Here is a 21413-nt window from a genome sequence, read left to right on the forward strand (position 1 = left end):
TCTGCTGGATTTTGGCATGAATTATCTCAAAACTCTAATTTTTCCACGTGTGAAAAAAAACCAACCACAACTTAGCTTGACGTGAAAGGCACACTGATCAAGGAAAAGGACAAGTTGTGGTTCTTACCTGGTTTGGGGTTTTCCTCTCCCGCGTCTGGAGAAGAGGCTGCCCTCTGGAAAAGCCGGAACAACAGCCTAGGAAGAAGCAAGATGGTTTTTAGGATACACAGGTCAAAGACTGCTTTGCAGATTCTTCCTCGGCTGCTTCTCCTCTGGCATTGCTGAGCCTTAACCAAAATACAGAGCCAGGGCACACCTGAAGAAAAGTTAGCATTCCCTTAAAGTTTACTAACAACCTTGGGTCTTTTTAAAGAACGCAGCATTAAGGGACGTAGCAGAGCATTATGGAAACACTGCCATTCACCTGGTGAAAAGCAGAAAGGTACTACAAGCATCCTGTCGACCGCTTCTAGATTTAAAAGGGAACGGAGACCCGTAGAACATTTCAGTCTTCCATCTTTTCTCCAAGAGGAGGCTACAACTTGGGCATAAATTTTACTAGGGACCCACTACTGCCCCAGCCGCTCTCCTTACCACAGCTGCTTTTTTAGCTGAAGGCTCCTTCCCGGCGCCACCAGTGGCACTCGGTGGCTTCACAGCCACCACGGCAGACGGATGACTCTCGGCTGCCTTACGTTTCAGTGGCTGCTTTCTGGGGAAGGTGGCTTTCCCATCCAAAGGCTTCAGGCACACCTTCGGTTTGGCTAGAGTAAAAGGAAGAGAGAACTGATACCGTCTTGCTCTGCCTCAGGAAAAAAACCCAGGAAACAAACAGGTTCTCTTCAAAGCACCCCAATCCTTCTAGTTAAAAGTGTATTTAGCCAGCAGCTAAACAGGACAGCTTCAGCACTCGAGCAAGAGGAATCAGGCAGGCTTTTTTAAATTAACTTTTAGGGCTGTAGGAAAGCTCATGGAAAGACAAAAGGGGAAGGCATACACTGGGAAGCCAGTTTGTACCTGTCTCTGTACGGCTCTGTTCAGAGGGCAGTCCTAGCCTCTCCTTCAGGGACCTGGGGACTTGAACTACAAGAGAGAACAGAAAAAGTTCGGCAGACTGCATAAATCTCCATTTGCTGTTCACGTTTCACAATGAGAGCCATCACTTCACTGGGATTCAGAGCTACCTTGAGCCCTCAACCAACACGCAAAAGGAACCACTAGAAGAAAGGACAAACAGCGAACCTAAACACAAAATCTGGGCATCAAATCCAGATGTCTGCTTAGTAGCTGCACCTCTCTTTGGTGCTTTGGCAGCATTCTCCAGAACCTCTATCTTCTTCCCCAGCCTGTCAGCAAGGTTGCGCTTTAACGGAAGGACACTTCTACCAGCTTCAGAAAGAGAGAAAACAAGCAATGCTTGAAGAACGTTTCTCTGGAGGAGGATTTTAGAACAGTCAGCCACAAACTTCAATGCTTCCAGGGATCTTTTCTTAGATTTGCCTTTCAGCTGCTAACCACATTTGCCACTTCTGCCGCCAATACACACCTCTGCCAAAATGTATTTTCCTCCGGCACGCAGCAAAATTACCCCTAAACACAGTCACGTTTAGACGAGGGCACCCGAACAACGGCTCACAAAAAGCTCTTACCCATGGAGGCTTTCCGTTTTCCCATCCTCTCGCCAAGATTCACTTCAATCACAGGCTCCTCCCCTAAACCAAAGACTAATCTCTTCGCTGCACAGAAACCGGTAGCCACTAAGAGCATTGTCCTTCTAGCCCACCTCCCAGCAAAAGGCACTCTTCTGGTAGCCAAACCACAGAAACGAGTGACTACGCGTAGTAGTAGTGCCACACCTTTTTTGCCTTTCAAAGGAATTTGTGCGGATCTGAACACCACCACTTATACACAGACTCGTAGCACGCTACTGTCCGCAAGTGCCACCGTCAGCCTCGTCAACGCTTCAAAAATTGGCTACTTGTATAATACCATCTTCTGTAGGTCTGCCCTTTCATTACTGCCCGGTTTTTCCAGTTATCCCCTTTTTTGCATACTGACACTCGTATTGACATTAGCCTCTCTCTCTGCTGCTACTGCACTTAACCCAACCGCTACTTCTGCCACGTGCTGTCGACACGTTAGCTCATTCACAAATCTCACTCAACTTCAGGAACATGAGAGTCCAATTAAGCACATTGGAGAGTCTGTAAGGTGCTGTAATACGTGATGAGCTACAGCATAATGTCAGGCTGATAAAAACCGCTTCTGCATCTTTTATTGCAACACAACAAACTGAGCACCTACAGATGCCCAATATTTGCAATCAAACCAGGGCCTTGAAGCATAAAAGCATGGTTTTCATTAAAAGAGGCAGCACCAGCAGGCTAACCTGTCTGAATTATCTTAATTATTACTTGACCTTTCGGTTGAGGAGCCATGAAGTGGAAACAATAGTATTCACTACAAGTAGGGGATATTAACTCACCACCTTGGCTTTTTGCTTTTCCCTTTAGTTTCTCCAGTTTGATTTCTTCAAGTGTTTTTATTCCAAAATCTAAATTGTCCTCTGAAAACAGAAAATGGTTAATGAAGCTGAGGCCTAAAGGCACATGTTGAAGAGCACACACGCTCAAGCTTCTTACAGCTCAGAACCCTTCCAAAGTCTTCCAAATAAACCCTCTCAACACTCCTCACCAGTAAAAAAATCCATACAACGGATGGGTATTTTGGTAAGCAACTGGCACCCTTCTTCAACCCTCCTCCCATCCTGCAGAGTAAAACCTACCGTTTTAAGCGTTTTAATCCATCTACACGATATTAGATTCCTCTATCATTAGACATGGCTTCTTCCCACCGTGTTTGAAAGGACACATTTGCAGGCATTTAAACTCCACGCTGTGGCTCTATTTTGTTTGTTTTACAACAGTCAACAAGGAGGAGTTGACCTGTCTGACCCAAGGGACATACGACATTAGGAGAGAGGAATGAGCTCGTGGAAATAACTGACTCCATCCAGCTACCCGATGCTCTATCGTAGTTTTAGAACATATCGCTTTGGAGTTAATCGTCAAGTTCTCCTTCCAAGCCATCCTACTACAGTTGCTAGAATACCTTGCTTTGTATTAGCACTGCCTTTCCTAGTGGAAATTATCCGCGTTCCACTATGGGCTTCTGTTGCCCGTGGCTGGACAGGTGTTTTAGTTTCACCTCCATCTTCAGAAAGCTGCTCTGAACGTCCAAAATAAAACCTATTCAGTTATGGAGCAGGGATTATACAAGACATTTCATGCTTATGCAGCTCGTACGATGACATTTCAGTCCACGGTTCATATTCTGTTCGTATTCTTAACTACAAGCAACTGTTTGTGGGAGGTTTTTTTAAACAGCTGTATTGACTTGACAGGCTCATATAAGCAAGAGCTATACCGGGGAAAAAGTATTGAAGACTCCAGACTCTGGTCCGTAGCTTTAAACACTACACAGTTCAGGCACTCTGTGAATTTATACATTCACCTCCAGTAGAAATGCCTTCAGTAAGGAAAAAGTACCCATCTTCATCATCATCTGCAGCATTGATTACAACTGGCTGGAGGATGTGTAGGACTTGGGACCTTTTCAGAGCTTTCCCCTTTCATCACCCCCCTCAGCTGCAGAGAGGGACTCCACTGGACAGAAAGTCTGTTTTGCTGCAGTGATGCCTGAGCCATTTTCACATCATCTTCTGCAGGCTCAGGTCGACTTGGAAGCGTAGCTAGAGGAAGACGAGGATCATCTCCCATTCGGCCATGTAAAACTTTCACCCCAACCTTGCACTCACTGTCTAGATACGGTAGATACCATAGATAACCCACCTGGCTGCTCAAGTCAGAGTTTCCTATTCCCCACCCCTACGAACACACTAGGAACAACGGCTTCCCTTCACACACTCATCTCACCACCCTACCCTCCAGAAAGGATGAAATGAAGGGAAAGCAACCTGAAGTGCAAAGGTCACACAAAGCACAGAGAAGCTGAGCAGCAAAGAAAAAATTAAATACCGGAATTACAGTCCCTTTAGCTGAGAGCCTGTGACTGCACACTTCTCCCTACACTCCTCAGTCAGCAGTTACTTGATGCCTTCTACGGCATTGTACCCACTCCTAAGTAATATTCAAAATTAATTCTTTAATGCTTAAAGGAAAAGGACCCAAGAAACTCACTTTTGCTTGGCGGGAAGAAGCGCCCACCAACATAGCGTCCTTTCGTGTGACGGAACGCACAGTTGGATTTTTGACAGCCAGCTGGCTGATTCTCCCAGTAGCAAGGAACCTCGCTGCGTTTTTTCTGAAGACAGAAAGAAAGAAAAGCTCATGGTAACACTCGCCTTAGCCTTGCTAAGAGACATAGTTACACGTCATGCCAGAGACATGGCTATCGCAGTGCAGTGCGGAAACATCATTCCAAAGATGCAGTTTATCACCGAAAGCATTGCAGGGCAGATCGACAAAGTTTGCGTAAGCTGTAACTACTACATATTATCTAGCTTTCCTGTCATTCCGTTGGAGAAGATGGGGGCTCGCACACGTCAGTTCAGGGTGGTCTAAACTAAGACAATGTGCAAAATACTGGGATTATTCAGAGGGAAAAAATGCCTTAAATTGCCTAGCTTGAATCTATCTCAAGTTATCTTTCAGAGCCTTATTTCCTTCCCATCTTCTCCCTCCCCACCCTGTGCTACCCCAAGACGTCAGAACAACGCCAGCACCTAATACAAAAATGTCTTGCTGAGATATACCTAAGAAATTGATTTTTCTTCCCCCAACTTCCTCCCAGCCCCCTCCAAGTAACGGAAACCAGTATCATTTGAAAGCGAGTAAATCTATCACGTACAAGCACATTCAGTCTGCCGACAGCAAGGAAAAAGGCTTTCAGGGATTTAGCGGGAGAACACATCTTTAGGCAAACACTCACATCGACTTCCATGTGTCTGAATCTGCAGGTAGTCTTGAAACAGCGACCCTCCTGCCACAGCCTGCACACTCTCTCATTTCCCAGAGCAGCCGCACAGTGGCGGAAGGAACAGCTGTCTCCCTGTAACCAAAAGGAAACCCACAAAGAGGAAATTAAAACAGTACAGCCTCCAAAATTATCCATGCTAGTAGCACTGGAAGCAGAATCGAACGGCTTCTTAAGTTAACAGAAATCTGGATGCCTCCGCCCCCTCCTCTCCTAAAAACTCAACAAGAAACCCCAAAGCAAAAGAAGCCCAAACATACCTTGTCACAGGTGGAATAGACATAGAAGTAGCAGTCGTCCCCTTGCTTGGACATAATCGACACCGTCTGAGAACGAGCGCAGGTTCGAAGGCTTCGCTCTCAACAGGGACTTCCTCCAGTCCTGGCAAGAGCTGGCTTCGCTCTTTCTTGGACGGAAAGTCTCCTGACGGCTTGATCAGTCAAATCTTCTTTTTCAAAGTAACCCTAAAGAAAGGTATCAGTAAGTGAAAAAGAAGAAACAGTCCTACTCCCTGGTCTAACCTTCCAGCTTGCTGACCTGCCTGTGTCCTGTACCAAAGACCAAGAAGGGAACAAAACTTTTTTGTTGCACCCCAACAAACGCACGAGAGGAGTACTAGTGCACCTACCTGTGGGTACTTGCGGGTTATAAAGCACAAAGTATTTCACTTGGGCAGTCTCTCTTGCTGCTCTACTTTGTGCCTTTAATCGCTTACAAAAATATTAAAGATGCTTAACGCCCCCCCCGTGTATTATTAGGACAGTCAGATCACAAGGAAGGCAGAGCACCAGGAACTGCGTGTTCTCATCCCCCTTGTCAATCCGTCAGCCTTACCCCAGCCGCAAACAGCTGCTGATGATTTACCTGCTGGTCACCGCACTCCACTAGGCTGACAGCGCCCTGGGTGTCACAAGTTACATAGAGAATGCTGCACTATGATGCGTATGCAAACCACCCATCATGTCGTCTGAAGCACAGGACAAGCTCTTGCTAACGCATCTCATTCTCTGGATGAGAATCTGGAGCCAAGTTGTCCAAAGCTGAAGCAGAACAGCCAGAATTTCCACTCTTTACCGTTGTTTTAGTCAACTCTACCTGTTAAATACTGTCTGGACATATATACACATACCTGTTTATGCACACACCAAGAGCGAGGGATGATAAAGTCAGCAAGAGCGATAGTAAAGATTTGCCACAGCAGACTGCATAAAAAGTCTCTCATTTGGAGGGAACCGGCAAACCCAAAAGATCTACATAACAGTTTGATGAATGTGCCTTCAAGGCTGATGCTTTATAACACGAGTGATTTTGGGGTCAGCACACAAACAGGCATACCTACGTACACGCATACAGTATCAACGTTTCTATATGCACGAGCGTGCACAGCGTATGTTGCACGATACACGTAGCGAGAGCAACTCTCAGCCCTAATTGGACACGCGGAGTTGCAATCAATTAACAGCAGGGAGACAGCAGATCGAGGATACAGCAAGCTTTGAGAGGCAGGGAAATGCTTCCTTTGCAAGTGGCATGGCTGCATGATCCCAAGAATTTGGAATTACTTTGATTTTTAGGAAAGAATTTGTTCTCTTTTTACATCAGAGCCAATGCTACAAGTTTGCCATCATACGCTGTTCTCTAATCCATAAATCCATCATCATGCATTGCAGCAAGATCACGGAAGGTTTGAAAAGATGCCTTAGGTCCAGTTCGACAGCTGATGATTTTTTGGTGCCTCCAGAGCTGAACCTGATCTTCCTTAGCCACAAGCAGGTTTTTTTGATGCGAAGTCAGATACTTTGATTCTTACTGTTCTAAAGATACTAAATGCCATAAAACCTGCAACCACACCAGATAAAGCTCAAATTCAAGCGGTTCTGACCCCTTTCATTCAGATGCTGCGCGTTTCTGTGCAAGTATTTCTGACTCTCTTGGACAAAACGGAATGAAATCGTTCTTACAAGTTAATAACAAAAGGTTGGAACCTTCTACTCACACAAACACTAGCGGATTTTCCAGGAGATTTTTTTTTTTTCTGGCAGGGGATTTTCCCAAGTCTGAAATAAAGAGAGGACGAGTTGGGTTCTCCTGTTAGTTACTGGGTTTTGACTGTTGGCAAAGGGAAGAAAAACAGTTGTTAAGTGCAAGGTTTCCTTCCCTTCTTCAGTATTGATGGGACTATTCACTTTTCACCCTTAGCACCTTCAAAAACAGACTCTTGTGTCATATAGATTCCTACGCATCTCCTCCTAGAAATTACTGGATGTGTTGCTGATGCCATTGATAATTAAAGGAAATTTCAAGCACGACTTCTGCAGTTTGCAGAAGCCAACACTTAATTGGAAGGCCATTAAGGACCACTGCTTTGCCCAGCAGAGGCATTCCAACACAAATCAGGAGGAATTCACGGTCTAGAAGGTGCCATTTCTTTTCCCTAGGAAGTGAGACACACCTGTACAGTGCAACTTTACTATATCCACCACCATGCGGGGAACAAGAGAAATCCCCTCAGATCTAGCTCTTTTGAATGTCCAAGCAGCTCAGCATTTCGCTTGTCGCCTTCCATATTCCTGAGCAGGAGTACAACTGGACCCCTCCAGCCACCCGGGCTGCAGAAAAAGTGCAGCGCAGTCCATCCGTTGTTACACACATTTGAAAGACAAAGACTCGTCGCAGGCAGAGGCAGATTCTTTCTCCTTCACGTTCAACAAAGCCACCAGCTCAAGAAACAGCAGGAACCGAGACCTAGCCAGTATCCGCTCACTGGACTCCAAACTCAACCCTCTCCACACGTTTCGTGCTTTAAAGCCTTGCTACGGGGAAGGCTCACGCAGCCAGGTTTCAGGCATCGCTCGGCTTACACAGACATACTGACATACCCAGCTCTTTCCTTGATTTTGGTTTGGAGTGAATTTCCTCTGCGTCGTCCGGCACCAAGTTCATATATTCATCAAAGCCCTAAAAATCAGCAACAAGAGCCTTCGCTGAGCTACGTGCCCTGCTCTAAACTTCAGCAACGACGACACAAGCTATCGTGAGCTGTGCTGACGTGGGCTGGACAATTAAGACTATCAATTGGAGAGGCACGAGGTATTTCCACCCCCCATGCTAGCTTTTCCTGGCAGGAAGAAACAGTTTTATGACTTTGAAGAACAACCAACAAAATACCCAATCCAAAGACATCCCGATACTCACAATGATGCAGCCTTCTAGCCGCATGTTCACTTGCTCATAAAGCCACACCTGGATCCTGGACCTCTGCAAAACGATGGAGGGGGAGAGCACAACAGGAACATAAACCCTCCACACAACGTTGTCCTCTCCTTCTGCATTAAGAGGCAGTAACTCTCCCGCGTGGTTTCGGTTACGTCCTCGGTCATTTTTAAGGTGGTAGACTATTTCGGAAATCCTCTCTGCCTTCACTGGCGAACACGCAACAGCACAGGCTTTAAGACTGTCACGGAAAACAGCCCTGCACACCCGACTGCAAGAGCAAACGCCTCTTACAAAGGTAACTCCTTAAGGTGAGAAGGAAAAACGCCCAGCTCGGAACTAGCTGTTCTTCTCACGGATCGCAACGACAGCAAGTTCTTCAGTTCAAGCGAGACCGGCTCCAAAAACCCCATCCTGAACTCGGAAAGACCCGCCCGGCGTGCCGCCCCGCTCCCCACACGGCTCGAAGGGCCCTGCGCAAGAAGCACCGGGATGCTCCTCTCACACGGGGCCGAAGCCGCGGCAGCCCGGCGGTACTCACGTTCTGCAGGTAGCGGAAGATGAGGTTCTGGAGCGGAGCGTTAAGGACGCCCCACAGACAGACCACGCACCCGCACCTTTCCTGCGCCAGGGTTCGGTAAAAACGCTGTTAACTGCTGTCATGGGGAACAGCTCAACTACCGGTGAAGGCGGAGGCGGCCAGGCTACGTTTCATACAGGACCTTCAGGAGAATACGAGCATAACAGGGAAGACTAAAATATTTACAGAAACCATGGCGTACACCAAACCCCATCTCCACGGACAGCGCCTAGGCCGGGGACAGCGAAGGCTGACGACAGAGCAGGAGGAGGGAAGCAGCGAGGGGGAAGCCTTCCTCGCCGGGCTCTCGCGCGCTCTTCCTCTCTCCCAAAGTCCACGACCGACCGACCCATGCTGGCAGAAGTCTCAGCGGGAGAAAGTCCTTTGGCAGGATAAAGCGTCGGCAGCTTGGGGCTGGGTGACCCTTCTGGAGCCGCAACAGCAGTTTGCTCAGTTTTGGTTTCAGACCTTTCCTCTAGGAACGAAGACAGCACAGTGGATTATCAAAGCACGCAAGTGTTTTCTTCCAAAGAGAAAGTATTGACAATCCACTCCCACAACCGATTTTTCCTCTGCCAGCAGCAAATGCCTGAGGGCCGCCCCACCTTCACAAATCCTCGTAGGAAGAGAAGAGACTCAAGTTCTTCAAAAATTTAAGACAATGATTCAAAAGGTAGCTGCTAGGGAAAACGATCCCTGGTGGCAGGGTACACAATAGACCCCAGTCTCAGCTGTCTTCTGCAGGGTCACAAATTCAGACCGCATGTCTGACCAGCAGGGAAGTTTAGGACAACTGCCTGCACATACTCCCGATGTCTACCAGTTCACCTGTGCTTTAAGACTCCTTGCAAAGCCTCAGCTAGAAAAAGAATCACCTCTGGGTAGCCAACAAAATAATCAGTTTCAATTTCTTTCTTTCTTTATTTTAAGCCTTAAGACTATGCGCTTCAGATGTCCAGCATTTCAGCAAGTTCCATGAGGAGCTCATCCTCATCCTTCTCTGGGTCCGGGTCAATTATCTCTTCCAGTTTGCCTCCCGAGATCTCCCAAAGAAACTGCTCAAAGTCGTCTTCCGCAGAGAAGGCTGCTTCCCAGGCCCCTGTGGAGCTCAACCCGTCCGTCTTTACTGCTACTCGTGAGGAAGCTGAGGTCGAGCTTGAGACCTCTGACGGTGCCACAGAGTCTGCCAGGCTTCCAGTATGCAGTTCAGGACTGGGAAGAACAAGAAAGAGAGCAAATCAGTGGATGACATTCCTTAAGCAGAGAGATGTTTTCTGCAAAGCAGCTCTTAAAATAGTAGTTAATCCCTCCTACCCCTCAGCCTTACACAGGGATTGTTAGTCAATTAACCTGGGGCTGCTTCTAGAGTCCAATGTATCAGCAGGTACATTTTGCAGTTTGGGGATTTATCCGCAAAGACACAGCACCTGGGGTCTGGCAAAGAAGGTTCCATTTTTGTCGCCAGAGACACTTTGCCACCTTTACTAATTTGACTGCAAAAAGGTTACCAAGTCAACCTCCGCAGGCGTTCAGAAAACCCAAGAAGCCACTGAAAAGCTGTACCAACTTGCAGCATTTTCAGACAAGAATCTAAATAAGCAGTCCAGCCAGCTGCTAGAAACTTATTATTTCAGACGAATTTTTCCTCTGCTGGATTTTGGCATGAATTATCTCAAAACTCTAATTTTTCCACGTGTGAAAAAAAACCAACCACAACTTAGCTTGACGTGAAAGGCACACTGATCAAGGAAAAGGACAAGTTGTGGTTCTTACCTGGTTTGGGGTTTTCCTCTCCCGCGTCTGGAGAAGAGGCTGCCCTCTGGAAAAGCCGGAACAACAGCCTAGGAAGAAGCAAGATGGTTTTTAGGATACACAGGTCAAAGACTGCTTTGCAGATTCTTCCTCGGCTGCTTCTCCTCTGGCATTGCTGAGCCTTAACCAAAATACAGAGCCAGGGCACACCTGAAGAAAAGTTAGCATTCCCTTAAAGTTTACTAACAACCTTGGGTCTTTTTAAAGAACGCAGCATTAAGGGACGTAGCAGAGCATTATGGAAACACTGCCATTCACCTGGTGAAAAGCAGAAAGGTACTACAAGCATCCTGTCGACCGCTTCTAGATTTAAAAGGGAACGGAGACCCATAGAACATTTCAGTCTTCCATCTTTTCTCCAAGAGGAGGCTACAACTTGGGCATAAATTTTACTAGGGACCCACTACTGCCCCAGCCGCTCTCCTTACCACAGCTGCTTTTTTAGCTGAAGGCTCCTTCCCGGCGCCACCAGTGGCACTCGGTGGCTTCACAGCCACCACGGCAGACGGATGACTCTCGGCTGCCTTACGTTTCAGTGGCTGCTTTCTGGGGAAGGTGGCTTTCCCATCCAAAGGCTTCAGGCACACCTTCGGTTTGGCTAGAGTAAAAGGAAGAGAGAACTGATACCGTCTTGCTCTGCCTCAGGAAAAAAACCCAGGAAACAAACAGGTTCTCTTCAAAGCACCCCAATCCTTCTAGTTAAAAGTGTATTTAGCCAGCAGCTAAACAGGACAGCTTCAGCACTCGAGCAAGAGGAATCAGGCAGGCTTTTTTAAATTAACTTTTAGGGCTGTAGGAAAGCTCATGGAAAGACAAAAGGGGAAGGCATACACTGGGAAGCCAGTTTGTACCTGTCTCTGTACGGCTCTGTTCAGAGGGCAGTCCTAGCCTCTCCTTCAGGGACCTGGGGACTTGAACTACAAGAGAGAACAGAAAAAGTTCGGCAGACTGCATAAATCTCCATTTGCTGTTCACGTTTCACAATGAGAGCCATCACTTCACTGGGATTCAGAGCTACCTTGAGCCCTCAACCAACACGCAAAAGGAACCACTAGAAGAAAGGACAAACAGCGAACCTAAACACAAAATCTGGGCATCAAATCCAGATGTCTGCTTAGTAGCTGCACCTCTCTTTGGTGCTTTGGCAGCATTCTCCAGAACCTCTATCTTCTTCCCCAGCCTGTCAGCAAGGTTGCGCTTTAACGGAAGGACACTTCTACCAGCTTCAGAAAGAGAGAAAACAAGCAATGCTTGAAGAACGTTTCTCTGGAGGAGGATTTTAGAACAGTCAGCCACAAACTTCAATGCTTCCAGGGATCTTTTCTTAGATTTGCCTTTCAGCTGCTAACCACATTTGCCACTTCTGCCGCCAATACACACCTCTGCCAAAATGTATTTTCCTCCGGCACGCAGCAAAATTACCCCTAAACACAGTCACGTTTAGACGAGGGCACCCGAACAACGGCTCACAAAAAGCTCTTACCCATGGAGGCGTTCCGTTTTCCCATCCTCTCGCCAAGATTCACTTCAATCACAGGCTCCTCCCCTAAACCAAAGACTAATCTCTTCGCTGCACAGAAACCAGTAGCCACTAAGAGCATTGTCCTTCTAGCCCACCTCCCAGCAAAAGGCACTCTTCTGGTAGCCAAACCACAGAAACGAGTGACTACGCGTAGTAGTAGTGCCACACCTTTTTTGCCTTTCAAAGGAATTTGTGCGGATCTGAACACCACCACTTATACACAGACTCGTAGCACGCTACTGTCCGCAAGTGCCACCGTCAGCCTCGTCAACGCTTCAAAAATTGGCTACTTGTATAATACCATCTTCTGTAGGTCTGCCCTTTCATTACTGCCCGGTTTTTCCAGTTATCCCCTTTTTTGCATACTGACACTCGTATTGACATTAGCCTCTCTCTCTGCTGCTACTGCACTTAACCCAACCGCTACTTCTGCCACGTGCTGTCGACACGTTAGCTCATTCACAAATCTCACTCAACTTCAGGAACATGAGAGTCCAATTAAGCACATTGGAGAGTCTGTAAGGTGCTGTAATATGTGATGAGCTACAGCATAATGTCAGGCTGATAAAAACCGCTTCTGCATCTTTTATTGCAACACAACAAACTGAGCACCTACAGATGCCCAATATTTGCAATCAAACCAGGGCCTTGAAGCATAAAAGCATGGTTTTCATTAAAAGAGGCAGCACCAGCAGGCTAACCTGTCTGAATTATCTTAATTATTACTTGACCTTTCGGTTGAGGAGCCATGAAGTGGAAACAATAGTATTCACTACAAGTAGGGGATATTAACTCACCACCTTGGCTTTTTGCTTTTCCCTTTAGTTTCTCCAGTTTGATTTCTTCAAGTGTTTTTATTCCAAAATCTAAATTGTCCTCTGAAAACAGAAAATGGTTAATGAAGCTGAGGCCTAAAGGCACATGTTGAAGAGCACACACGCTCAAGCTTCTTACAGCTCAGAACCCTTCCAAAGTCTTCCAAATAAACCCTCTCAACACTCCTCACCAGTAAAAAAATCCATACAACGGATGGGTATTTTGGTAAGCAACTGGCACCCTTCTTCAACCCTCCTCCCATCCTGCAGAGTAAAACCTACCGTTTTAAGCGTTTTAATCCATCTACACGATATTAGGTTCCTCTATCATTAGACATGGCTTCTTCCCACCGTGTTTGAAAGGACACATTTGCAGGCATTTAAACTCCACGCTGTGGCTCTATTTTGTTTGTTTTACAACAGTCAACAAGGAGGAGTTGACCTGTCTGACCCAAGGGACATACGACATTAGGAGAGAGGAATGAGCTCGTGGAAATAACTGACTCCATCCAGCTACCCGATGCTCTATCGTAGTTTTAGAACATATCGCTTTGGAGTTAATCGTCAAGTTCTCCTTCCAAGCCATCCTACTACAGTTGCTAGAATACCTTGCTTTGTATTAGCACTGCCTTTCCTAGTGGAAATTATCCGCGTTCCACTATGGGCTTCTGTTGCCCGTGGCTGGACAGGTGTTTTAGTTTCACCTCCATCTTCAGAAAGCTGCTCTGAACGTCCAAAATAAAACCTATTCAGTTATGGAGCAGGGATTATACAAGACATTTCATGCTTATGCAGCTCGTACGATGACATTTCAGTCCACGGTTCATATTCTGTTCGTATTCTTAACTACAAGCAACTGTTTGTGGGAGGTTTTTTTAAACAGCTGTATTGACTTGACAGGCTCATATAAGCAAGAGCTATACCGGGGAAAAAGTATTGAAGACTCCAGACTCTGGTCCGTAGCTTTAAACACTACACAGTTCAGGCACTCTGTGAATTTATACATTCACCTCCAGTAGAAATGCCTTCAGTAAGGAAAAAGTACCCATCTTCATCATCATCTGCAGCATTGATTACAACTGGCTGGAGGATGTGTAGGACTTGGGACCTTTTCAGAGCTTTCCCCTTTCATCACCCCCCTCAGCTGCAGAGAGGGACTCCACTGGACAGAAAGTCTGTTTTGCTGCAGTGACGCCTGAGCCATTTTCACATCATCTTCTGCAGGCTCAGGTCGACTTGGAAGCGTAGCTAGAGGAAGACGAGGATCATCTCCCATTCGGCCATGTAAAACTTTCACCCCAACCTTGCACTCACTGTCTAGATACGGTAGATACCATAGATAACCCACCTGGCTGCTCAAGTCAGAGTTTCCTATTCCCCACCCCTACGAACACACTAGGAACAACGGCTTCCCTTCACACACTCATCTCACCACCCTACCCTCCAGAAAGGATGAAATGAAGGGAAAGCAACCTGAAGTGCAAAGGTCACACAAAGCACAGAGAAGCTGAGCAGGAAAGAAAAAATTAAATACCGGAATTACAGTCCCTTTAGCTGAGAGCCTGTGACTGCACACTTCTCCCTACACTCCTCAGTCAGCAGTTACTTGATGCCTTCTACGGCATTGTACCCACTCCTAAGTAATATTCAAAATTAATTCTTTAATGCTTAAAGGAAAAGGACCCAAGAAACTCACTTTTGCTTGGCGGGAAGAAGCGCCCACCAACATAGCGTCCTTTCGTGTGACGGAACGCACAGTTGGATTTTTGACAGCCAGCTGGCTGATTCTCCCAGTAGCAAGGAACCTCGCTGCGTTTTTTCTGAAGACAGAAAGAAAGAAAAGCTCATGGTAACACTCGCCTTAGCCTTGCTAAGAGACATAGTTACACGTCATGCCAGAGACAGGGCTATCGCAGTGCAGTGCGGAAACATCATTCCAAAGATGCAGTTTATCACCGAAAGCATTGCAGGGCAGATCGACAAAGTTTGCGTAAGCTGTAACTACTACATATTATCTAGCTTTCCTGTCATTCCGTTGGAGAAGATGGGGGCTCGCACACGTCAGTTCAGGGTGGTCTAAACTAAGACAATGTGCAAAATACTGGGATTATTCAGAGGGAAAAAATGCCTTAAATTGCCTAGCTTGAATCTATCTCAAGTTATCTTTCAGAGCCTTATTTCCTTCCCATCTTCTCCCTCCCCACCCTGTGCTACCCCAAGACGTCAGAACAACGCCAGCACCTAATACAAAAATGTCTTGCTGAGATATACCTAAGAAATTGATTTTTCTTCCCCCAACTTCCTCCCAGCCCCCTCCAAGTAACGGAAACCAGTATCATTTGAAAGCGAGTAAATCTATCACGTACAAGCACATTCAGTCTGCCGACAGCAAGGAAAAAGGCTTTCAGGGATTTAGCGGGAGAACACATCTTTAGGCAAACACTCACATCGACTTCCATGTGTCTGAATCTGCAGGTAGTCTTGAAACAGCGACCCTCCTGCCACAGCCTGCACACTCTCTCATTTCCCAGAGCAGCCGCACAGTGGCGGAAGGAACAGCTGTCTCCCTGTAACCAAAAGGAAACCCACAAAGAGGAAATTAAAACAGTACAGCCTCCAAAATTATCCATGCTAGTAGCACTGGAAGCAGAATCGAACGGCTTCTTAAGTTAACAGAAATCTGGATGCCTCCGCCCCCTCCTCTCCTAAAAACTCAACAAGAAACCCCAAAGCAAAAGAAGCCCAAACATACCTTGTCACAGGTGGAATAGACATAGAAGTAGCAGTCGTCCCCTTGCTTGGACATAATCGACACCGTCTGAGAACGAGCGCAGGTTCGAAGGCTTCGCTCTCAACAGGGACTTCCTCCAGTCCTGGCAAGAGCTGGCTTCGCTCTTTCTTGGACGGAAAGTCTCCTGACGGCTTGATCGGTCAAATCTTCTTTTTCAAAGTAACCCTAAAGAAAGGTATCAGTAAGTGAAAAAGAAGAAACAGTCCTACTCCCTGGTCTAACCTTCCAGCTTGCTGACCTGCCTGTGTCCTGTACCAAAGACCAAGAAGGGAACAAAACTTTTTTGTTGCACCCCAACAAACGCACGAGAGGAGTACTAGTGCACCTACCTGTGGGTACTTGCGGGTTATAAAGCACAAAGTATTTCACTTGGGCAGTCTCTCTTGCTGCTCTACTTTGTGCCTTTAATCGCTTACAAAAATATTAAAGATGCTTAACGCCCCCCCCGTGTATTATTAGGACAGTCAGATCACAAGGAAGGCAGAGCACCAGGAACTGCGTGTTCTCATCCCCCTTGTCAATCCGTCAGCCTTACCCCAGCCGCAAACAGCTGCTGATGATTTACCTGCTGGTCACCGCACTCCACTAGGCTGACAGCGCCCTGGGTGTCACAAGTTACATAGAGAATGCTGCACTATGATGCGTATGCAAACCACCCATCATGTCGTCTGAAGCACAGGACAAGCTCTTGCTAACGCATCTCATTCTCTGGATGAGAATCTGGAGCCAAGTTGTCCAAAGCTGAAGCAGAACAGCCAGAATTTCCACTCTTTACCGTTGTTTTAGTCAACTCTACCTGTTAAATACTGTCTGGACATATATACACATACCTGTTTATGCACACACCAAGAGCGAGGGATGATAAAGTCAGCAAGAGCGATAGTAAAGATTTGCCACAGCAGACTGCATAAAAAGTCTCTCATTTGGAGGGAACCGGCAAACCCAAAAGATCTACATAACAGTTTGATGAATGTGCCTTCAAGGCTGATGCTTTATAACACGAGTGATTTTGGGGTCAGCACACAAACAGGCATACCTACGTACACGCATACAGTATCAACGTTTCTATATGCACGAGCGTGCACAGCGTATGTTGCACGATACACGTAGCGAGAGCAACTCTCAGCCCTAATTGGACACGCGGAGTTGCAATCAATTAACAGCAGGGAGACAGCAGATCGAGGATACAGCAAGCTTTGAGAGGCAGGGAAATGCTTCCTTTGCAAGTGGCATGGCTGCATGATCCCAAGAATTTGGAATTACTTTGATTTTTAGGAAAGAATTTGTTCTCTTTTTACATCAGAGCCAATGCTACAAGTTTGCCATCATACGCTGTTCTCTAATCCATAAATCCATCATCATGCATTGCAGCAAGATCACGGAAGGTTTGAAAAGATGCCTTAGGTCCAGTTCGACAGCTGATGATTTTTTGGTGCCTCCAGAGCTGAACCTGATCTTCCTTAGCCACAAGCAGGTTTTTTTGATGCGAAGTCAGATACTTTGATTCTTACTGTTCTAAAGATACTAAATGCCATAAAACCTGCAACCACACCAGATAAAGCTCAAATTCAAGCGGTTCTGACCCCTTTCATTCAGATGCTGCGCGTTTCTGTGCAAGTATTTCTGACTCTCTTGGACAAAACGGAATGAAATCGTTCTTACAAGTTAATAACAAAAGGTTGGAACCTTCTACTCACACAAACACTAGCGGATTTTCCAGGAGATTTTTTTTTTTTCTGGCAGGGGATTTTCCCAAGTCTGAAATAAAGAGAGGACGAGTTGGGTTCTCCTGTTAGTTACTGGGTTTTGACTGTTGGCAAAGGGAAGAAAAACAGTTGTTAAGTGCAAGGTTTCCTTCCCTTCTTCAGTATTGATGGGACTATTCACTTTTCACCCTTAGCACCTTCAAAAACAGACTCTTGTGTCATATAGATTCCTACGCATCTCCTCCTAGAAATTACTGGATGTGTTGCTGATGCCATTGATAATTAAAGGAAATTTCAAGCACGACTTCTGCAGTTTGCAGAAGCCAACACTTAATTGGAAGGCCATTAAGGACCACTGCTTTGCCCAGCAGAGGCATTCCAACACAAATCAGGAGGAATTCACGGTCTAGAAGGTGCCATTTCTTTTCCCTAGGAAGTGAGACACACCTGTACAGTGCAACTTTACTATATCCACCACCATGCGGGGAACAAGAGAAATCCCCTCAGATCTAGCTCTTTTGAATGTCCAAGCAGCTCAGCATTTCGCTTGTCGCCTTCCATATTCCTGAGCAGGAGTACAACTGGACCCCTCCAGCCACCCGGGCTGCAGAAAAAGTGCAGCGCAGTCCATCCGTTGTTACACACATTTGAAAGACAAAGACTCGTCGCAGGCAGAGGCAGATTCTTTCTCCTTCACGTTCAACAAAGCCACCAGCTCAAGAAACAGCAGGAACCGAGACCTAGCCAGTATCCGCTCACTGGACTCCAAACTCAACCCTCTCCACACGTTTCGTGCTTTAAAGCCTTGCTACGGGGAAGGCTCACGCAGCCAGGTTTCAGGCATCGCTCGGCTTACACAGACATACTGACATACCCAGCTCTTTCCTTGATTTTGGTTTGGAGTGAATTTCCTCTGCGTCGTCCGGCACCAAGTTCATATATTCATCAAAGCCCTAAAAATCAGCAACAAGAGCCTTCGCTGAGCTACGTGCCCTGCTCTAAACTTCAGCAACGACGACACAAGCTATCGTGAGCTGTGCTGACGTGGGCTGGACAATTAAGACTATCAATTGGAGAGGCACGAGGTATTTCCACCCCCCATGCTAGCTTTTCCTGGCAGGAAGAAACAGTTTTATGACTTTGAAGAACAACCAACAAAATACCCAATCCAAAGACATCCCGATACTCACAATGATGCAGCCTTCTAGCTGCATGTTCACTTGCTCATAAAGCCACACCTGGATCCTGGACCTCTGCAAAACGATGGAGGGGGAGAGCACAACAGGAACATAAACCCTCCACACAACGTTGTCCTCTCCTTCTGCATTAAGAGGCAGTAACTCTCCCGCGTGGTTTCGGTTACGTCCTCGGTCATTTTTAAGGTGGTAGACTATTTCGGAAATCCTCTCTGCCTTCACTGGCGAACACGCAACAGCACAGGCTTTAAGACTGTCACGGAAAACAGCCCTGCACACCCGACTGCAAGAGCAAACGCCTCTTACAAAGGTAACTCCTTAAGGTGAGAAGGAAAAACGCCCAGCTCGGAACTAGCTGTTCTTCTCACGGATCGCAACGACAGCAAGTTCTTCAGTTCAAGCGAGACCGGCTCCAAAAACCCCATCCTGAACTCGGAAAGACCCGCCCGGCGTGCCGCCCCGCTCCCCACATGGCTCGAAGGGCCCTGCGCAAGAAGCACCGGGACGCTCCTCTCACACGGGGCCGAAGCCGCGGCAGCCCGGCGGTACTCACGTTCTGCAGGTAGCGGAAGATGAGGTTCTGGAGCGGAGCGTTAAGGACGCCCCACAGACAGACCACGCACCCGCACCTTTCCTGCGCCAGGGTTCGGTAAAAACGCTGTTAACTGCTGTCATGGGGAACAGCTCAACTACCGGTGAAGGCGGAGGCGGCCAGGCTACGTTTCATACAGGACCTTCAGGAGAATACGAGCATAACAGGGAAGACTAAAATATTTACAGAAACCATGGCGTACACCAAACCCCATCTCCACGGACAGCGCCTAGGCCGGGGACAGCGAAGGCTGACGACAGAGCAGGAGGAGGGAAGCAGCGAGGGGGAAGCCTTCCTCGCCGGGCTCTCGCGCGCTCTTCCTCTCTCCCAAAGTCCACGACCGACCGACCCATGCTGGCAGAAGTCTCAGCGGGAGAAAGTCCTTTGGCAGGATAAAGCGTCGGCAGCTTGGGGCTGGGTGACCCTTCTGGAGCCGCAACAGCAGTTTGCTCAGTTTTGGTTTCAGACCTTTCCTCTAGGAACGAAGACAGCACAGTGGATTATCAAAGCACGCAAGTGTTTTCTTCCAAAGAGAAAGTATTGACAATCCACTCCCACAACCGATTTTTCCTCTGCCAGCAGCAAATGCCTGAGGGCCGCCCCACCTTCACAAATCCTCGTAGGAAGAGAAGAGACTCAAGTTCTTCAAAAATTTAAGACAATGATTCAAAAGGTAGCTGCTAGGGAAAACGATCCCTGGTGGCAGGGTACACAATAGACCCCAGTCTCAGCTGTCTTCTGCAGGGTCACAAATTCAGACCGCATGTCTGACCAGCAGGGAAGTTTAGGACAACTGCCTGCACATACTCCCGATGTCTACCAGTTCACCTGTGCTTTAAGACTCCTTGCAAAGCCTCAGCTAGAAAAAGAATCACCTCTGGGTAGCCAACAAAATAATCAGTTTCAATTTCTTTCTTTCTTTATTTTAAGCCTTAAGACTATGCGCTTCAGATGTCCAGCATTTCAGCAAGTTCCATGAGGAGCTCATCCTCATCCTTCTCTGGGTCCGGGTCAATTATCTCTTCCAGTTTGCCTCCCGAGATCTCCCAAAGAAACTGCTCAAAGTCGTCTTCCGCAGAGAAGGCTGCTTCCCAGGCCCCTGTGGAGCTCAACCCGTCCGTCTTTACTGCTACTCGTGAGGAAGCTGAGGTCGAGCTTGAGACCTCTGACGGTGCCACAGAGTCTGCCAGGCTTCCAGTATGCAGTTCAGGACTGGGAAGAACAAGAAAGAGAGCAAATCAGTGGATGACATTCCTTAAGCAGAGAGATGTTTTCTGCAAAGCAGCTCTTAAAATAGTAGTTAATCCCTCCTACCCCTCAGCCTTACACAGGGATTGTTAGTCAATTAACCTGGGGCTGCTTCTAGAGTCCAATGTATCAGCAGGTACATTTTGCAGTTTGGGGATTTATCCGCAAAGACACAGCACCTGGGGTCTGGCAAAGAAGGTTCCATTTTTGTCGCCAGAGACACTTTGCCACCTTTACTAATTTGACTGCAAAAAGGTTACCAAGTCAACCTCCGCAGGCGTTCAGAAAACCCAAGAAGCCACTGAAAAGCTGTACCAACTTGCAGCATTTTCAGACAAGAATCTAAATAAGCAGTCCAGCCAGCTGCTAGAAACTTATTATTTCAGACGAATTTTTCCTCTGCTGGATTTTGGCATGAATTATCTCAAAACTCTAATTTTTCCACGTGTGAAAAAAAACCAACCACAACTTAGCTTGACGTGAAAGGCACACTGATCAAGGAAAAGGACAAGTTGTGGTTCTTACCTGGTTTGGGGTTTTCCTCTCCCGCGTCTGGAGAAGAGGCTGCCCTCTGGAAAAGCCGGAACAACAGCCTAGGAAGAAGCAAGATGGTTTTTAGGATACACAGGTCAAAGACTGCTTTGCAGATTCTTCCTCGGCTGCTTCTCCTCTGGCATTGCTGAGCCTTAACCAAAATACAGAGCCAGGGCACACCTGAAGAAAAGTTAGCATTCCCTTAAAGTTTACTAACAACCTTGGGTCTTTTTAAAGAACGCAGCATTAAGGGACGTAGCAGAGCATTATGGAAACACTGCCATTCACCTGGTGAAAAGCAGAAAGGTACTACAAGCATCCTGTCGACCGCTTCTAGATTTAAAAGGGAACGGAGACCCGTAGAACATTTCAGTCTTCCATCTTTTCTCCAAGAGGAGGCTACAACTTG

The 21413-nt window shown here is 47.0% G+C and overlaps 3 protein-coding genes across 3 annotated transcripts in view; all 3 read right to left on the minus strand.

The window, feature by feature from the left end:
• LOC142028341 (uncharacterized) overlaps positions 1 to 9553 on the minus strand; it is an 11634-nt gene extending 2081 nt beyond the window's left edge. The window contains exons 1-10 of the mRNA XM_075022244.1: positions 9500 to 9553; positions 8750 to 8830; positions 8191 to 8253; positions 5830 to 5895; positions 5256 to 5321; positions 4951 to 5070; positions 4200 to 4323; positions 1018 to 1083; positions 595 to 764; positions 128 to 195 (exon numbers count right to left, since the gene is read on the minus strand). Coding sequence (XP_074878345.1) covers positions 128 to 195; positions 595 to 764; positions 1018 to 1083; positions 4200 to 4323; positions 4951 to 5070; positions 5256 to 5321; positions 5830 to 5895; positions 8191 to 8253; positions 8750 to 8830; positions 9500 to 9553 — 878 coding nt within the window. The remainder of the gene's footprint in view (positions 1 to 127; positions 196 to 594; positions 765 to 1017; positions 1084 to 4199; positions 4324 to 4950; positions 5071 to 5255; positions 5322 to 5829; positions 5896 to 8190; positions 8254 to 8749; positions 8831 to 9499) is intronic.
• LOC142028342 (uncharacterized) lies at positions 8717 to 19987 on the minus strand. Its single transcript, XM_075022246.1, has 11 exons — positions 19934 to 19987; positions 19184 to 19264; positions 18625 to 18687; positions 16264 to 16329; positions 15690 to 15755; positions 15385 to 15504; positions 14634 to 14757; positions 11452 to 11517; positions 11029 to 11198; positions 10562 to 10629; positions 8717 to 10000 (listed from the first exon to the last, which is right to left on the minus strand). The coding sequence occupies exons 1-11, from the start codon at positions 19985 to 19987 to the stop codon at positions 9736 to 9738; spliced, it is 1143 nt and encodes a 380-aa protein (XP_074878347.1). The 3' UTR covers positions 8717 to 9735.
• LOC142028343 (uncharacterized) overlaps positions 19229 to 21413 on the minus strand; it is a gene marked incomplete at its 5' end in the record, with an annotated part of 10470 nt that continues 8285 nt past the window's right edge. Inside the window, 2 exons of the mRNA XM_075022247.1 lie at positions 19229 to 20434; positions 20996 to 21063. Coding sequence (XP_074878348.1) covers positions 20170 to 20434; positions 20996 to 21063 — 333 coding nt within the window. The remainder of the gene's footprint in view (positions 20435 to 20995; positions 21064 to 21413) is intronic.

The sequence above is a fragment of the Buteo buteo genome, unplaced genomic scaffold (assembly GCF_964188355.1).
Source record: "Buteo buteo unplaced genomic scaffold, bButBut1.hap1.1 HAP1_SCAFFOLD_269, whole genome shotgun sequence".
NCBI lineage: Eukaryota > Metazoa > Chordata > Aves > Accipitriformes > Accipitridae > Buteo > Buteo buteo.

Bases quoted from the DNA above. Each gene is read 5' to 3' on its own strand.
- LOC142028342 (XM_075022246.1), bottom strand. From the start codon at position 19,987: ATGCGGTCTGAATTTGTGACCCTGCAGAAGACAGCTGAGACTGGGGTC. The intron at 19,265-19,933 runs GTACCCTGCCAC...ACCCTGGCGCAG, and splicing joins CTGAGACTGGGGTCTATTGT to GAAAGGTGCGGGTGCGTGGT. The intron at 16,330-18,624 runs GTGAGTATCGGG...TGTGACACCCAG, and splicing joins AGCTAGAAGGCTGCATCATT to GGCGCTGTCAGCCTAGTGGA.